The 16,504-nt window shown below is 42.0% G+C and overlaps 1 protein-coding gene across 3 annotated transcripts; it reads left to right on the plus strand.

Annotated features, from left to right (window-relative positions):
* Nucleotides 1-15,741, plus strand: limk2 (LIM domain kinase 2). Of its 3 annotated transcripts, none has more exons than XR_014598152.1 (17): nt 1-237; nt 496-586; nt 5,864-5,999; nt 9,342-9,451; nt 9,766-9,951; nt 10,149-10,254; nt 10,994-11,208; nt 11,295-11,481; nt 11,598-11,684; nt 11,898-12,029; nt 12,514-12,570; nt 12,783-12,848; nt 13,246-13,420; nt 13,522-13,577; nt 13,901-14,058; nt 14,456-14,895; nt 14,998-15,741. XR_014598152.1 is itself a non-coding variant. In XM_084024519.1 (16 exons), exons 1-16 carry the CDS (start codon nt 222-224, stop codon nt 14,667-14,669), a joined length of 1,992 nt encoding a protein of 663 aa, XP_083880645.1. In that variant the 5' UTR covers nt 1-221; the 3' UTR covers nt 14,670-15,741. The 3 variants fall into 3 exon arrangements, 1 of the variants encoding a protein (XP_083880645.1); XR_014598153.1 differs by having other exon boundaries at nt 14,456-14,883; XM_084024519.1 differs by having other exon boundaries at nt 14,456-15,741.
* Nucleotides 15,742-16,504: the final 763 nt, after the last annotated feature.

The raw sequence follows: 16,504 nt of genomic DNA on the forward strand, positions 1-16,504 counted from the left end.
GGAGTGAAGAGGTTTTTTTTTCCTTTTTTACATTTTCTGTGGGGAATTAAAGGGATTTGTGTGTTTTCCCCCTAAGGTATTCAGAGTCGGGAGTCTCGGTAGAACGACGGGGGATGAAAGTTTGAAGCGGCGCGTCGCAGCTCTACCGCTCCAGTATGAGAACTTTGTAAAAAAAAGGGAAAAAAAAGGATTTGAATATCGACGACACTCTCAGAAAGGAGATGGATGAAGCAGAAGGTGAGGAATATCTCAGGTTGTAACTTTACACCGAGGAGAGGTAACAAGTATGTCCGTTTTTACACGGCGGGTTGAAACGATGTTGCACTTTTGTTTTTCTGCAGTTTCGGCGATACGTCGAAAATACCTGTTGTTTACTGACTTTCCCTCCCCAGATACTCCCTTTTACCAGTTGTGTCTACTTAACCCCTGCTGTGTTTTTTGTGTGTTGCGACCCCCAGTTTTAAGTGAATTCTGTGTCATCTCTTACACATACAGATAATTGTTACTGTGCGGGGTGTGGAGGAGAAATCCAAGACTCGTTTCACATGAAAGTCCTCCAGGACACCTGGCACAACGCCTGCTTTCAGTAAGTGTTTCCAGTTTGTGATTTTAAACATGCCTGCTGCAAGTACTCTCTGCTATGAGCTCAGGCATAAGTGGATGCTTTGTTTTCATGGAAAGAAGAGGGGGGGACCAGTTTGCACTGACATGGACACTATTGTTGTTGTTTTTTTACTGTTGGTCAACCTGCTGGCTGCTCTCCCTGTTTGGGTGTACTTACAAATGGCCTTGTGGACAATCCCAGAAGCTTCTGTCTTGTAGCCTCAACATGGGCCCCCCCAGATCTTTTCCTAACAATTCACCATTGTTTTTGTGCCTCTCTGCACAAAATGCACCATGTAGGATGTTCATCATACAAACCTCTGCACCAGGGACAACCCAGGTTCTTTAATACAGATTGGTCAGTTAAATGGGCATACCGTCCTGGGGGACTTTGCCCAGCCTCTCTGCCTATGAGCTGAGGCTTAATGATTGCCACACCGGAGCTGGCGTGAGCTCTGTGTTTCACAGGTCACCGGCCCGTAGGGAGAGATATTTCTGCAGGGCAGTGAACCCATAGCTGGATGCTGACGTACAGTACATGCCAACGCCATCTTTCACCTATAAGGTTTCCCTTCTCTTAGCCGTTACATTCACTGGTTCTCGCCTGCTGATGACACTTGAAGATCAAACTAGCCGACTGAAACTGTTGATCACAGCTGCATTAAATCACAAGAGTTTAATAGTGACCGTGCCAAATTTCAGAATCAGAATCAGAATCAGAATTCCTTTATTGTCCCTCAACAGGGAAATTTGTTTGCCACAGCAGCCAAAGGACAGTATGTTACAAAAAACACAATAGTAATAATAACAATAGCAAAAATTAACATATCAATTTAAAAAAAATGTAAAAAATAGAATAGAAATAGAGTAGACTTGTTATATACATATAAACATGATATTGTACAAAAATTAACAGCAGCCAGTAATAATGTGTAGTGCTGCCTATAGTGCCATGTATAACAGTACTTTGTAATTATGTATGAGTGTACAATGAAGAGCCATTAAAATAATGATTGTTGACAGATTCATATTTTAATTACATTTTGGCATTTCTCCATCATGATTTCACAACAAAATATCAAACAAACAGGAAGATTTATATTTGCTTAATTAGGTTGTATTTATGTTAAGGTGTATTTTTGGGCATATTTAAATTTTTGGTAGAAAATAAGTTTTGAGATCAAATAATTTCGGGGATCCGGTTGAAGATCTCTAGTGAAAAGCCTTAAGAATATAATTAATATATTGCTGTCTGTGTTTTCTGTTTCTGACCAAAGTATGAAAATAGCTCATTTGAAGTTTTGAGCCAGTATCCAGCAGCGGCACATTGTCATTACATAACTTGGCATTTCACTCTTTCCAAACACTGACTTTTCAGTAGAGACTGCTCCTTGTGTCATCTTGGAAGTTAGCGGTCTGACGGAGCTGTGTGACTGACCTTTCATTCTCTCCCTCCTTTTGTATTTTCATACTCCCTCACATGAGTCCATCCTCCTTATCGCAGCATCTTTGTCTGAAATGTCTTCAGTCACGCTCCTCGTTTCATGAGCGGGGGAAGCCAGACTGCAGGGTTGTCGGGAATCTGAATAAGCTGCAGTTTGTCCCTCTGGGGGGTTTGTGTTCCAAAATGTCTTTTTTTCATTACCAGGGTTATGATATCTTCACTCAAATCAGTCCTCTCGCGATTATTCTTCAAGACTTCTTAAGAAAAATTGGCCAGCAAAAACAAAAAGAAATGTCCTTGTTAGTGTGGTGACCCCTGTGGTGTTCCTATTGTCCATTGTCCACATGCTGCCACTCTCCCCTCCATGTACCTCCACCTTGTGTAACATTCTTACAAGCTGACATCACTCTTGTTCCAGTAAACCTGGCAGCGCTATTGAGGCCTATAGGTAACGACACGCTCCACTCTGCTGAGCTCTGCATTCCTAGACGGCGATTCAGAGATGTGAGTCCACCGTCTGCAGAATACTTTTGTTTTTTTTTTAATCCCAAAGGAAGCTCAATATTTCCATTCATGCACTCCACTGGAAGTGTATAGAGCTGTAGATGTTATCATCATACTTGGCTCTCAAGAAATAGTGTTGTATTTCTTATTTATAACACAGGGTAGGGAGATGTGTAGTCATCTTGTCATTTAATTACATTCTTCTGCAGTGAAATAAGACATTCCAAATACCACATTTGTGTGAACATGCATAAAAACCTGCATATACATTTGGAGAAACTTTTAATTTTATTGCTTCTTTTACATTTTGGTGCCTCGTCTTTTCTTTAAACTTACATAGTAGAACGGGAAACCTGATTAATCTATTGGATGATTGACAATAAAATTAAAATTACATTATTCTGAAAGGTGGAGTTGGTTTGTTGGTTCTAGCTTTTCAAGGGTTCCTGTGGCATGTAATCTAAGCCTCGTAACATTATGAACACGCAGTCCTTCTGATATGAATGGAGAAACAGATGTCACTCCTTGGAAAGACGTTTGTTGTGGAGACACATTTAGTCACACACCCAAAAGATAAGGCCCCATTTTAAGTGAAACACACTTCCTCTTAAGGCGTTCAAGGCCACAACTCGATGTCCCTCCCTTACTATCTCCACTTCATGCTCCAACAAAGGAAGACTCCGGCAGGAATGTGGAATTAAGGAAACGAGTCATGTTTACTTTGTAGTGTTTGTGCAGGCAGGACCATTGCATTGTTCATTTGAAGAACCACCTGAGTGTGCACGCCCCCCATTGACCACCGGTCTGCCCGGAGGGAAGTCAGGTGTTTTTATAAGCACCCTTACATCACTTTATCATAACGAACATAATGGACAATAATTATAGTGCATCGGCTGGTTTGGTCTAGGAATGCTTTTTGTTTTTTCCTGCCGAACCTGGACAGATATGACCTGAATGACATACCAGTTTGAATACTGCACTTTTTAACGAGTCTTTCTCTTCTTAGCGCCTGTGTTTCTGTTATCTGATTGAACCAAATGGGTGCACTGGTATGACCACCAGGAAATACTGATATCCTACTTATACAGTTGTGTATGATGTAGCATGACCAATAGTGGATTTTCTAACATAACCTATATTTTTTATCTGGATTCCTTAGATTTGCATATTAAATCATTTTGACTAATATATCTTGAGTACACACACTGTTTCTAAATGACAGGAAACACATATTCAGAATTTCAGGACTGCAATTTCTTGTTAGTTTTCACCAATTTGTAGAATTCCCCCATGCTTTATACATTATTTCAATTATCTAGGGCCCTTTTTTAAATAGTTTCACAAACAGAAACTAGAATGTTGACATCTTTCCAACACTGACGGATCAGTTGAGTGTCCTTTAGACCAGCTGTGACCACCGCAGCACAGCTACCATTACTCATGTAATGTCTTCCTCAGCAAACCTTCAGCTCTGCTTCCCCTCATCATGTCAGAGTGTGATGAATCAGGCTGGAGTCTTTATTACACTGAACGTGTGTTCATTCTCAATATTTGTTGCTTTCATCTCAGGAGAGCATGCAGTTTGTTTCCACATATATTATTTGTTGTAAATGCATTAATATGGATGCCACTTGATGCAAATAAGACAACACATTCACACATTTCTTCTTCTTTACTTACTTGAAATCGTTGCCTTAAGACATGAATGTGATACTCTTATTATCCTCACCTCATAGATATGAGCGTGTGACCATTCTGAGAGCTAGAAAAGCAAACAGAAAATAATAGCCCTGTATTTTGAAATAGTTGTTAATCAGGAAGTAAGTACTGTGTCTCAGTTGAAAACGTATTATCGTGGTCGCTCCTGAAACGCACACCTGCTATGTTGCAATTTTTTGTTTTAATTAGTCCTGTGAACAGTTTTGGACCCCCATTCAGTAACGCAACAATATCCAGACCGTATTGGCACACATAAGTTATTGTGATTCATCTGTGTGCACTTCATCATCTGGACTCTCTCTTTGCATCTTTGCTCAAATTCTCTCTGGCAGAGCAGTAAGCAGTTCATCCCTGACTCTACTCTGGCAGTTCAACCTGCTCCCACCATTTTGCATAACCAGTGCAGCTTGTTCGTAGCTTTTAGGTGCTTTCCAGTCTGAGGGCAACTTCAGCATTCCTCACTTTCAATTCCCCCAAAGTCGCACCCAAAAAAAATCGGTATCTTTCCAGGTGACGGCTTGTGTCAATCAGTGTTATAATGCAATAAAATGGAATTAGGTATGACACTTAGACTTTAAACTGTTATTTATGGAGCATTTCACCTTAATTAGACGGACAAAAGGAGGCAGATTGATATGCATCATATGATCAGTGTCCCCGACTGAACCCATGATGTTAGTTGTATACCGTCTGCACCTTTGACCACAAGCCTAACAGGATGCTTTGTGATTGTCACATTGACCTAGATAAGAAAATGCACAATGAGAAGTTCTTTAAGTAAGAGCAAACAAAAATAAACAATCCGAAGAGCTGAAGACTTTGCCCCTGTAGAGATCTTTACGCCCCTTTTAACAGGCTATATGTTGTTGTCAAAGTGGAAGTGTAGTTTTGCCTCAAACAACTGGTCTCCCTTTAAGGTGCTGGCGAAGTCTGTTGCATCCACAGGCTGCGAAGGCTTGCAAGATTCTCATTACTCATAGTCTGTTTTTGTTCGGTGTGTTTTTCTTACACTATAACTTTAATAACAGCACCCGTGCAAGACCCAGCTCATCTCAGCAACGAGGTATTTATTTACCTTGCCCTTCGACTTGTTCAACTCAGAGAAAAGTATATGTCATTGACAGGAACATGTCCCCAAGCTAATGTTCCCGTCCCATCTCGGAGTTGAAAGTTTTGCTTTCAGCAGTGTGATTTATGGTTTCTACATGAGCTCTATTTTAATATTTTACACCATTCACTGGTATGTAATATGAGGAATGTGTTTTATGGATTGGTTATCTAGTTTGGAGAAGCTTCAAATGTGCAACTCCAACTAAACAAATGTCCCCTTTTCTGTCTTTTTTTCAGCTCGTACTTAATTCGGTCTCATTGTGCTCCAATTCTTTACTCACACCAATTCATCAATTTCTGATCGTGTCTGACCTTTTATGAAATTATCATGAATTGAAATATTACACCCTGCCGTATCCTCTTGAAGGAGATAGTTTTACAGTTGGGAAAAGCCCCCCGTTGACAGTCCTCACCTCTTCTTTCTTCTCTGTTCATCTACTTTGTTCTGTGCAAACGTGACTAAGACATTTTTTGTCCTCTCAGGTGCTCCGTTTGCTGTGACCACCTGACTAACTGGTACTATGAGAAGGAAGGCAAGCTGTACTGTCGCAAACACTACTGGGAGAAGTTTGGCGAGCTCTGTCATGGCTGCTCTCTGCTCATGACTGGACCTACCATGGTGAGTCTGCTGCACTCTTAACCCCGTTCAGGAGATTTTGAGGCAATTTCGGACTCAAATGTAATAAAATTCCCTCTCAATCAAAATCTAATCAACTTCAGTTGAGGTTTAAGTGGAACTTAAATGTGAAATGACAACCCCAGCCCCTGAAAAGTGTATTAAATAATGTTTTGACATTTTTTGGCAACATATTTATATATTATAAAGCTAAGATATCGGTGGCATATGAAAGACATGGGCATTTACCAGGCAGTGAGGATGTAACTAAAAAAAGTCTTGAAGTATATCTTCAATTATGGCCATTCGTTTCTAAACAAACTTGCATAAAGTCTCCCAACTTCATGCAAGTGCTATGCTAAATTGTACTAAAAAGTACTGTTTTAACTTGGCATGATAACTTGCTCTTATACTACCCTCATGGCAAAGTTGTGTATTTGTTCCTTTCCTTCTATTTAAGATTTTATTTCTGTTGCATAATGACCATAACAACCTTTCAGGCTGTTGGCGTTTGCTAGTTTGTGAATGTGAGGCTTCAGTTTCACAAAGTCTGGGTCAGGACTATTAGCCTGTTGCTACATGCGATTGCCAAGCTTTCAAAGTCTGCCTTGCCGTGATTGTACAACAACAATTGCCAACAATTTCCTCCTCTACTTAAATAATACCAGAATGCCAGCGGAGCGTGTCAATGCTCTCTGTGTTCCAGTTTCTCCCTACTGCTTCAGATTAATACTAACGTGCAGTAAAAGGCCGAGGGGGGGGGGGGGGGGGTTGTGGCCGTTATTACATTTACAGATGAGTGATTCCTTCTCTGTACAGAAGTTGGCCACAGTTCATTTCCCCCCAAGGACACAGAGGATCTAGTGGGAAGATGCTAGAACATGGGGTGGTTCTGGAGTCCATCATGTTCACTCCTCTGTGGTGAGGTAGCTTTGTAGATAAAAACCACTCACTCTGTAACGATGAGTTTTCAGTATAAGACTGTCACTTTTAACTAGGTTATTTTTTTGGGGGGTTGCCTTTATTTGACAGTGCAGAGACAGAGAATGGAAATGGGGGAGAGAGAGGAGTATGACATGCAACAAAGATCTCGAATCTGAACTTGAATCTGGAACCGGGACATTGCACTAATGTGGCATGTACTGTAACCATTCTGTACTGTAACCATTCTGTGCTGTAACCATTCTGTGCTGTAACCATTCTGTGCTGTAACCATTTGGCTACTCCAGGACTATGTAACTGTAAAAAGAAGAAATAGCACTTCTTAACAGCCCTTTACAAAGTAAAAACTTGATTGACAAGCAATACATTCCTGCTAAAGTCCTAAAGAAACTGGGAATGGGAAAATAGGATTGAGTCAGATGTAGAGGCCAATGCGCCTTGTAACCTTATTTTATGATCTAATAATTATACACTATGAGTCAGGCTAGATTTTTGAAGTAACCGATACATAACAGTAAAATGAAATGTAGCACGGGAGAAACTGGCATATGTTGAATTTAATCCAAATGTCAGCCAGCTTTGATTTAGTATCGACGAGTTGAAACATGAATTTCAGGTGGCGGCAGCTCTCGCTGCTCACCACCGGGGTCACTTGTCTAACATGGAGCCAGACGGGAGTTTTTCCTTTTCGCCACCAAGTAACACGCACAATGGACTCTTCTATTTAGTATTGGCATCCTGCTTCATCAGCTGGCCACGCCAAGTGTTTTTGGCAGAGCTGATTTGGCACTCTGAGCCTCTCAGCCAGAAAGAGAATCATTGTGGGCCATCAGCGGAGGAGGGTCACGCTGAGCTGCTGCTGCTTTTTAGGCATTCAAGTCCACAACACTATTGTTTTTGTCCTGGTTTTGATTATGAGCTGGCTTATTGGTTGATTGGAGAAGGTTGTTGTATTTCAAGGCACTGTTTTTGATTTGCATTTCATCGATTCATCTGCTTTCCACCGCTCCGGAATGAGACCTACTTAACTGTTGTTCACTTTGAACTTGCATTGCAACGTCTCTGTCGTCAAAGCCTGAGGCAGGTTGCGACTGTGGTCGGTGGTTCTGCTCCTGGCTTGAAGACAGGGAGTTGCAGACAGGCTCCCGACAAGTCACAGCGATTTGGCTGACATCACTCTAATCTCTGTGTCGCAGCAGGGACTCCATTCCCACCACTGCCTCACTGACTCAGAGCTGTGGAAAATGTGGGGAAAAAAATATTGGTTTCAACCGTCTTTCAATGTCCCTTAATTGCACACAACAAAACAGCGATTCTCTAGATGTGTCCTCTATTCATACCACATCCTAATTCTAAGCAGGTTTTGAATATGTTGTGTATTAATACCAGAAAAGTGAAAAAATACACTACACTCAAAACACTCAAGATGACTTTATTGTTTAGCAGCCATGACAGTGAGGCAGGTATTGTTTTCACCTTGTCTGTCTGCGTGTGACTCATCATGTTAAAATGTGGTGATACTGTATCGAGAACTACCACAGAATGGGTTGGGAGGACTTTGCCAGGTGTTTCTGGCGGAAGTAGGAGCTGTGTGATCCCATTGTAAGTTGTTCTCTAATTAAGTGTGTCGTTGATGGACGATGTTTAAGGAAATGGAGGAGAGCTCACAGCTGGGAAAAAATGAAAACAAAATAAGAATGAAACGGCTTCTGAAATGATTATAATTATAAAGGCGCAGTTTCATTAACATCCAACGGTGCACATAAGTTATAATTTCGAGTTTATATGAAAATGTTAAGTGTTTGTTGATTTACTGCAAGTATGTCGTATGCAACACATCCTGTGTAAAATACTTCCCATTCAATTTAATCTCTATTTTTAGCCTTCCTGTAATTATGCTATTTTACCAGTTTTTGTTCAAGTAAATAGGTGTTTCCTGCCTCTCTTTTCACTCCACATCACTAAGGTGCACGTGTATCAACCTTTCTATGGTATTAGAGTACCCGAATGCTGAAGGGCAGACACATCTCTCATCTTGCCTGAGAGATAGAAGTGACATATGTAACATACATTTTCGAAATTGAAAATGAGAGAGAAAGCACGTGATTATGAGCTGGTTTCAGGGGGTTGAAAGCGAGAGCGTCAGAGACAAGTGGCTCAGACCTGGAGGGTGACATCATAGCAGGTTCCCAGACAGCGTGAGAGTAAAGCAGGTGTCGGGACCGTGTCATCGCTCCCAAGTAGGAGGAGATCACAGAGCAACACGCAGCATTAACACACTTATCTCTGACCAGCCAAGCGCAGCGGAACAACACGGCTGCCTCACCGTCTGCATATGACTTCTTTCTGTTTTGAGCCGCGCAATCGTTTTGAAGAACAGCCCGTTTTTGTTTGTGGTTCCAGGTGGCCGGAGAACACAAGTATCACCCAGAGTGCTTTGTGTGTCTGAGCTGCAAGGTGGTGATTGAGGACAGGGATACTTACGCCTTAGTGGAGCGATCCAAACTGTACTGGTAAGACACTCACTCTCCTCTCTAAAGCTTCTTGCACTATGGAGTAACCGGCAGGTTTTTATTGGTGTGGGTTAACATCCTTTAAACCCCACTGTCAATATACGTGCTTATTATATCGTGAAGAAGTAAAGATAGCAAGTAGTACTCTTTCTCTTGGTATTATTACCATGTGAGGTTGTTATTTACAGATGGACTTTCATGAATAACAAGTTAATGTTCAGCCAATGTTAATAAATGTGATGAATTATATGTAATTGAAAAGTAACGAGTCCACACGTGCAGTGATTCACCCCCTGTTTTTCTGTTGTGTGCAGTGGAAAGTGCTACAAGCAGGTGGTTCTTACGCCCATGTTGGAAAAGCGCTCACACGACTCCATCCTAGACTCCCTGCCCCACACCGTGACCCTCATCTCAATGCCCTCCGCGGCCAACGGCAAGAGGGGCTTCTCCGTCACAGTGTTGAGGGACGTGAACGGCACGGCGAGCGTTCAAGTCAAAGAGTAAGTGGAGGCTGCTCTGTCTTGTAGCGTGAGTATTGTAAAACTGATTATAGGTTTGTAAAATAGCAGGGCAATGGTGTGTGTGTATACGTGTGTCACTGCAAGAAAGGATAATTGTTGAGCATTTAAGAGCGTGTGACCCAGTTCTCTTTAGCAGTCCGTCTTACCCACACGTAGTCTGTGCTGTGTCGTTCCAGAGTCAGAGGAATGCTCATTAGTCCAGAGGTCCGAAATGCCATCCACGTTGGGGACAGGATCCTGGAGATTAACGGCCTTCCAGTCGGGACATTGATGCAAGAGGAGGTGGGTTTTTACCAAACGCGTATCTCTGATACTCCTCGAATTATATGTGATGTGAAATTCTTCAAATAAAACTTATTCATGAGTTAATGATGAATACATTCCTTGAGTGCAATTTGCAAAACTATGTTCTTGTTCTACAACACATGCAAATTTTGCCATTCCTCACATTCCCCGTCATTACTGTCATTATTATACATTCTCTAGCTGCGACAGACAGACGGTATGTGGTACGACAGCACTTAGTATCTCATCTCTCAGGTTGCATTATATCTGCTCCAATGAAGTCATGCTTTCTAATTAGTTTTGACTGTTTTATCTCATTCCAAGCTGTGTACTAATCCATCTCTTCTGCTCTCTGCCTTTTGTAATAGAAATACAATTAGGTGTGAGAGACACAGCTAAAACGAATGCAGTCTAATACTGAAACCCTGCAATACATTCTAGCTTTATGAGGGTTATAATGTGCTTGTGTTGAAATTGGTTTAGAGAGGTGATTTTCAACTTTATGATCATTTTGGAGGCTGTAGTTTGTGGTGCTGTTGTGTATACCATAGCAATGAGGTAGATAATAGATAATAAAATAATAGAAACACCTCTGTTAGTTTGAGTAAATTAGAATAAACGTAATTTAGAAAAAATATCCATACTTAAAATTGAGTTTGAATTCTGAGACTATCAGAAAGATGCCAATCGTTCTAAACGCCTTCAACCCTAACTCTGGTTTGTTTGTCTGCTCCAGGTGGATGATCTTATTCACCGCACCAGTCAAACGCTGCAGCTTCTTATGGAGTATGATCCAGTCAGGCAGCGTTTAGACCGGCTCAGGCTGGGATCACCAAGAACCCACCTGGGAGTCCCAGCCACCTCCCGCATGCGCCTGTCCTCGCCTTCGAACGCCGTCCTGGAGAGAACCAACGTGGTTGATGACGGCACACTGAAAAGGAGGTCTTTGAGGTATGTTCCAGCAGCCGGAGAGAGAGCGGGAGATGAGTTCGTCGTTTCTTTCATTTTTAATCAACCATGTTCTGTCTCCCTTCCAGGCGCAGTAACAGCATATGTAAGTCACCCGGGCCAAATTCTCCTAAAGAGATGCCGTTTATTTCACACGACATCGGCCGCTCTGAGTCTTTGAGATCCTCCAGTAGCTGCTCTCATCGCATCTTCCGGCCGTGCGACCTCATCCACGGAGAGATCTTAGGGAAAGGCTTCTTCGGACAAGCTATCAAGGTCAGCCTCCAGCGAGTTCTCCTGATGTGAATTTAACTGCTCCCATTTGGAGCTTTTTTTTCCTTTCTCATGCAATGGACTTCAAGTACAATTGTTGCTTGTGTCCCATTTAACAGGTGACTCATAAAGCCACAGGAGAAGTGATGGTGATGAAGGAGCTGATCCGTTGTGATGAGGAGACCCAGAGGACTTTCCTAAAGGAGGTGGGTAATCTGCAGCAGGAGGCCTGAGCTTCCTCACAAGACAAGATGGTCCTTATTAAGCTATTTGTTATACTCCCAACTAGCATGTCACATGTTCCCACAATCCTCTTTGTGCCTTCTTACTGTGAGGGTTTTGCCCCCGTTGTTGTGGGGAAACATCGGTCTGATTTTTATTGTATTAATGTTTTATAAACCGTTTGTCTCCGTGACCAGGTCAAAGTGATGCGATGCCTCGAACATCCCCACGTTTTGAAGTTCATCGGCGTGCTATACAAGGACAAGAGGCTCAATTTGATAACCGAGTTTATCGAGGGAGGCACCCTGAAGGATTACGTCAGAGACACGGTGAGTTGAAGGAGTTGATTCACTTGACCTCGTCTGCTTGCACAGTGGAGCAGAAAACACCCTTCAGTGGCCACAGAAAGAGCTCAGTCATGTGAGAGGGGGCTGACCTGAAGTGAACCCTGCGCTGAGTTTGGGGGCTCTGGGCTCATAAGTGGGCTGACACGTGGAATGAGCAAAGTTGTAGAAAGTGTTCCCAGGTGAAATTTGAAAAGCTTTGTTCCCCCCTCCTCCCACAGCCGACTGGTTTTGAGAAGCCGTCACGGTACACAGTATGAGGGGAGGGAAAGTCGGCTGGTCTCTAATTATGAGTATTATTAGCGTGAGGGCCAGTTTTGAGGGTTAACCTTGCTTACTGTTCTTCTTAAATACTTTCCCTGTCTCTACCTTGAGAAAACTCATTTTGTATTTACCCCCTGTTATGCATTACAGCCTCTGAGGGAGCTTCTATTCATTTATTTCTCTTGTTTTTTCTGCGGACTAACAGGATCCGTTTCCATGGGAGCAAAGGGTGAGCTTTGCAAAGAGCATCGCTTCTGGCATGGTGAGTTGGCCTCTTGCAAAGACTTTACTATTAGTGTAATCTTTGGCTGCAATTTCCAGCTGCCTTTAATGTGTGTAAATGTGCTCTATGGCACAGGGGAAAGATTAAAGATGGAGTCAGTCACGAAAGAAAAGTTTGACTAATCAAAAGGGATTTTTCTTGCACACGATGCAAGTGAATTGTTCTCTTATTGTCTTCCCTCTTTGTTTCAGGCCTACCTTCACTCGATGAGCATCATACACAGAGACCTCAATTCTCACAACTGCCTGGTTAAGCTGGTAGGTGGCGTGGCATCTCACCAGCCTTTACACATCATAAAATCTGAACAATGAGATTAAAAGGGTGGAAACCTGATTTGTACGTTGCATGAAGTGAGTTGGCATGCATTCATTTGTGAGTAAAGGACGTTTCCAGCTCTGTGATTTGCTCATAGTTGGAAAAACTTTGAGCATGTGAGCTCTAGACAAGTCTACGAGTCTGATTTACTCTGATTTTGAATTACTTACTACTGTGATAATCTGAATGGAAATAAGATACCAGCTTTTCTACTAGTACACGAGTTAGCACTGAATTAAAGGCTGATGAGAAGTTTTTTGTTTGTTCTTTTATGTAGAGTTAAAATCATGAGCAAAATAAATAGTTAAAACCGAACCATTAAGAGCCATCTATCAACAGGACAACACTGTGGTCGTCGCTGACTTTGGACTGTCCCGACTCATACTAGAGGACAAAGTTAAGCCTGCGCCTGAAAAACCCACCACTAAGAAGAGGCTGTTCAGACGCATCGACCGGAAGAAGCGGTACACCGTCGTGGGAAACCCTTACTGGATGGCTCCAGAGATGCTCAATGGTGAGCTGCTGACACAACATTAGTTACCAACTCGAAGACGATTCATTCTTTGGGTCAATGAGTGCATTTACTTACTAGCCTTTGACTTGATGTTATTTCAGGTAAACGCTATGACGAGAAGGTGGACATTTTCTCCTTTGGAATTGTGCTCTGTGAGGTGAGAAAATGCTGATTATCTGCTTTGATTTTCTGATGACAACATAGCCTTTTGACAGGAAATTCATAAATCCTGCCAGTGGGAGCTTCAAGAGAAATAAGAATTTTCAAAACCGGTTCCCCTCACATCATAACAACACACCCTTGTCACAATATTGGCTTGCCGAGCAACGTTGAAGTCTTTAGAAATACGAGGACGCCATTATAGTTAATGGGCTGAAACGCGTTAGGGCCTGTACTTTATTTATTCACCCTGATATTTCCAAAGTATGTGTCTCTACTCATAGAGGATTGATGCTCAGCTCCTCCTCTGTCCCGATCCAGATCATTGGAAAAGTCTATGCGGACCCCGAGTGCCTCCCCAGGACTCTGGACTTTGGCCTGAATGTCTGCAAGTTTGTGGAGAAGTTCCTCCCTGAAGACTGTCCACCAGCTTTCTTTCTACTGACTGTGGCCTGCTGTGACCTCACACCAGACAACCGGTGAGCACCTGCTGTTATGGTGTCGGATAAAAACTTGTTATTTATCATGAAAAGCTGCAGTAGATCTTTGTAATATCCAGAGCAAGGTGAAAGACATATCAAATATGGAGATTTAAAAAGAAAACTTGGATACAGTTGGAATAATATATACATATTCATCACTCTCTCAAATGGTCACATGAACATGTGTCCGCCTTCACCTGGAGATATATTATCCAGACAGTTATTTGATCTCAGGAGGCTGTAGAAGCAGTTGGGAGAAAACAACATTCGACCTGCCTGCACCGGGGCACGCCTCTGCCGCCAGATTGCTTCCTCATGTTTTCCCTCAACCTTGTCAGTCTAGTTTTTAACCTCAACCCCCACTCTTTCCCCCTCCTCCCCCCTCGTCCCTCAGCCCACCTTTCCAGAAGCTGGAGGACTGGTTTGATGCTCTCTCCCTCAACCAGGAGCTGGGGATCCCCCTGCCAACCGAACTGGATGAACTGCACCAGAGAGCCAGTAGACTCTACTGGCCTAAGGACGGATCCCCAGCCCAGAGCACGGATCAGTCATCAACCTCAACAGCGGCCTCTCCAGATTCTTGCAGCGCGGCAGACAGCGGCACCTAGAACCTGTGCCTCGACCTGCACTAATACAGTGGATGAGAAAAGGAGGGAAATTGCATTGAACCCGAGCCATATTAGAACTGGATTACCTGAGGTAGCTGGAACAAATCTCTCTGTGTGGGACCTTAACTCTGAGAGCGCCAGTGAACTGCTTTGTGTGCGTGTGCGTGTGTGTGTGTGTGTGTGTGTGTGTGTGTGTGTGTGTGTGTGTGTGTGTGTGTGTGTGTGTGTGTGTGTGTGTGTGTGTGTGTGTGTGTGTGTGTGTGTGTGTGTGTGTGTGTGTGTGTGTGTGTGTGTGTGTGTGTGTGTGTGAGAGAATGTGTGTGCGGAGAACATTTCATTTTTTAACAATCTTTTTACCCTATTAAGCCCCCATTCAATACACAGGGCTTTACTTTAGTTTACTGTGTATAAAGACGATATGAAGTTGCTTTGTGTGGAATGCACAGATCAGTCCTTGTCCACCAGAGGACTCACTTCACTTTACTGCAGCAGCAAAGAAGCTCCACAGTCACACAGAGACCAAGTGAACAAACAGGTGTGAAGCCAAACACACTGAACCCTGAATACTGACCCCGTTGGCACAAGATGGCAAAGGAATGTTTTGGTTTATTTTTATCTAATTTTTGACGAGATGGTTACAAGTATGGTTATGTACTTTGTAGTCTAACGATTTTAATTAATTCCTTAGAATGAACTCTATTTTCTGGCATTTTGCCACAGTGACGTCTTGTCTATAATTAAAAAAAAAAACAGGGCAGAATCTCTTTTGGGAAGTAGGGCTGTTATTAATAATTGTCAGACATAATCATGCAACACTTGACCATAAACTGTTGCTTTGTACAGAGTAACTGGATTTTTTTTCTGAAGCGATGTATATACATATGTACATATCATGCCTCTAATTGGATGTCATTTTCTAACGGGAACTCTAGATTTGTAGATTTTAAGACATTTCGTCAACGATGGACGTTTTTTGCCTTTTTGCTATTATCATGCAAGGTACTGACGACCAGGTGTAACCACTATTATTTATATCGCTGTAGTGTTTCATAATTAAACCTTCTAAAATCTGGCTATTTCTATTGTCATTCTTATGTTTTGCATATCCGTAAGTGTCCTAAGAATCGGCTCTTCCATCACAATTTAGAATCAAAGCTAAATCATTTGTCAGGGAACTAATTGGTTAATGATATCTAATTTTGAAAAGCTCAATTGTTGTATTATTTTTGAATACTTTGTCTTTTTGATCAGACAAAAGCAGATTAAAGACTTCACGTTGACACTTTTCACATTAAAGTAAATGCTTAGAAGCTTAATGACTATTAAATAGTTAATTTTACCCATTATTACTTACACCCTTAAAATAATTCTCATCGACTGGTATTTATATCTGCTTCTTTTCGCACCTTGGAATAGAGCGGTGGCTCATCGAATTAAGGTGAATCTCTTTGTCCTACTTGTACTTCTTACCCTATTATCTTAATGAACCTACTTTCTCAGGTGACTCCAGTTACTGGTGTATTTAAGAATGGCCAACAGAGGGAGCTGTTGTTACTGTGAACAAACCTTGAATAACACTTAAAATCCAAGCTTTGATGCTGTTATTATGTTGTTTTATCTCTATAACTTTAAATGTACATATAACGTCACATCATAGTGTCTGAGTTTGATGATTTATTTCAGTCTCAGCAGTGAAAATCTGCATTCATACAAATACAAGTACTAAATTCAAATGCTGAACAAACAGTATGTTGAACATGTTGCTTCTATGAAGAAAGTCATAATTACAAACCAGCACATGGGACACTTAAAATGATGGAGCAGCAGTAACCAAT

This window comes from Eutrigla gurnardus, assembly GCF_963514095.1.
Source record: "Eutrigla gurnardus genome assembly, chromosome: 13".
In the NCBI taxonomy this organism is placed as follows: domain Eukaryota; kingdom Metazoa; phylum Chordata; class Actinopteri; order Perciformes; family Triglidae; genus Eutrigla; species Eutrigla gurnardus.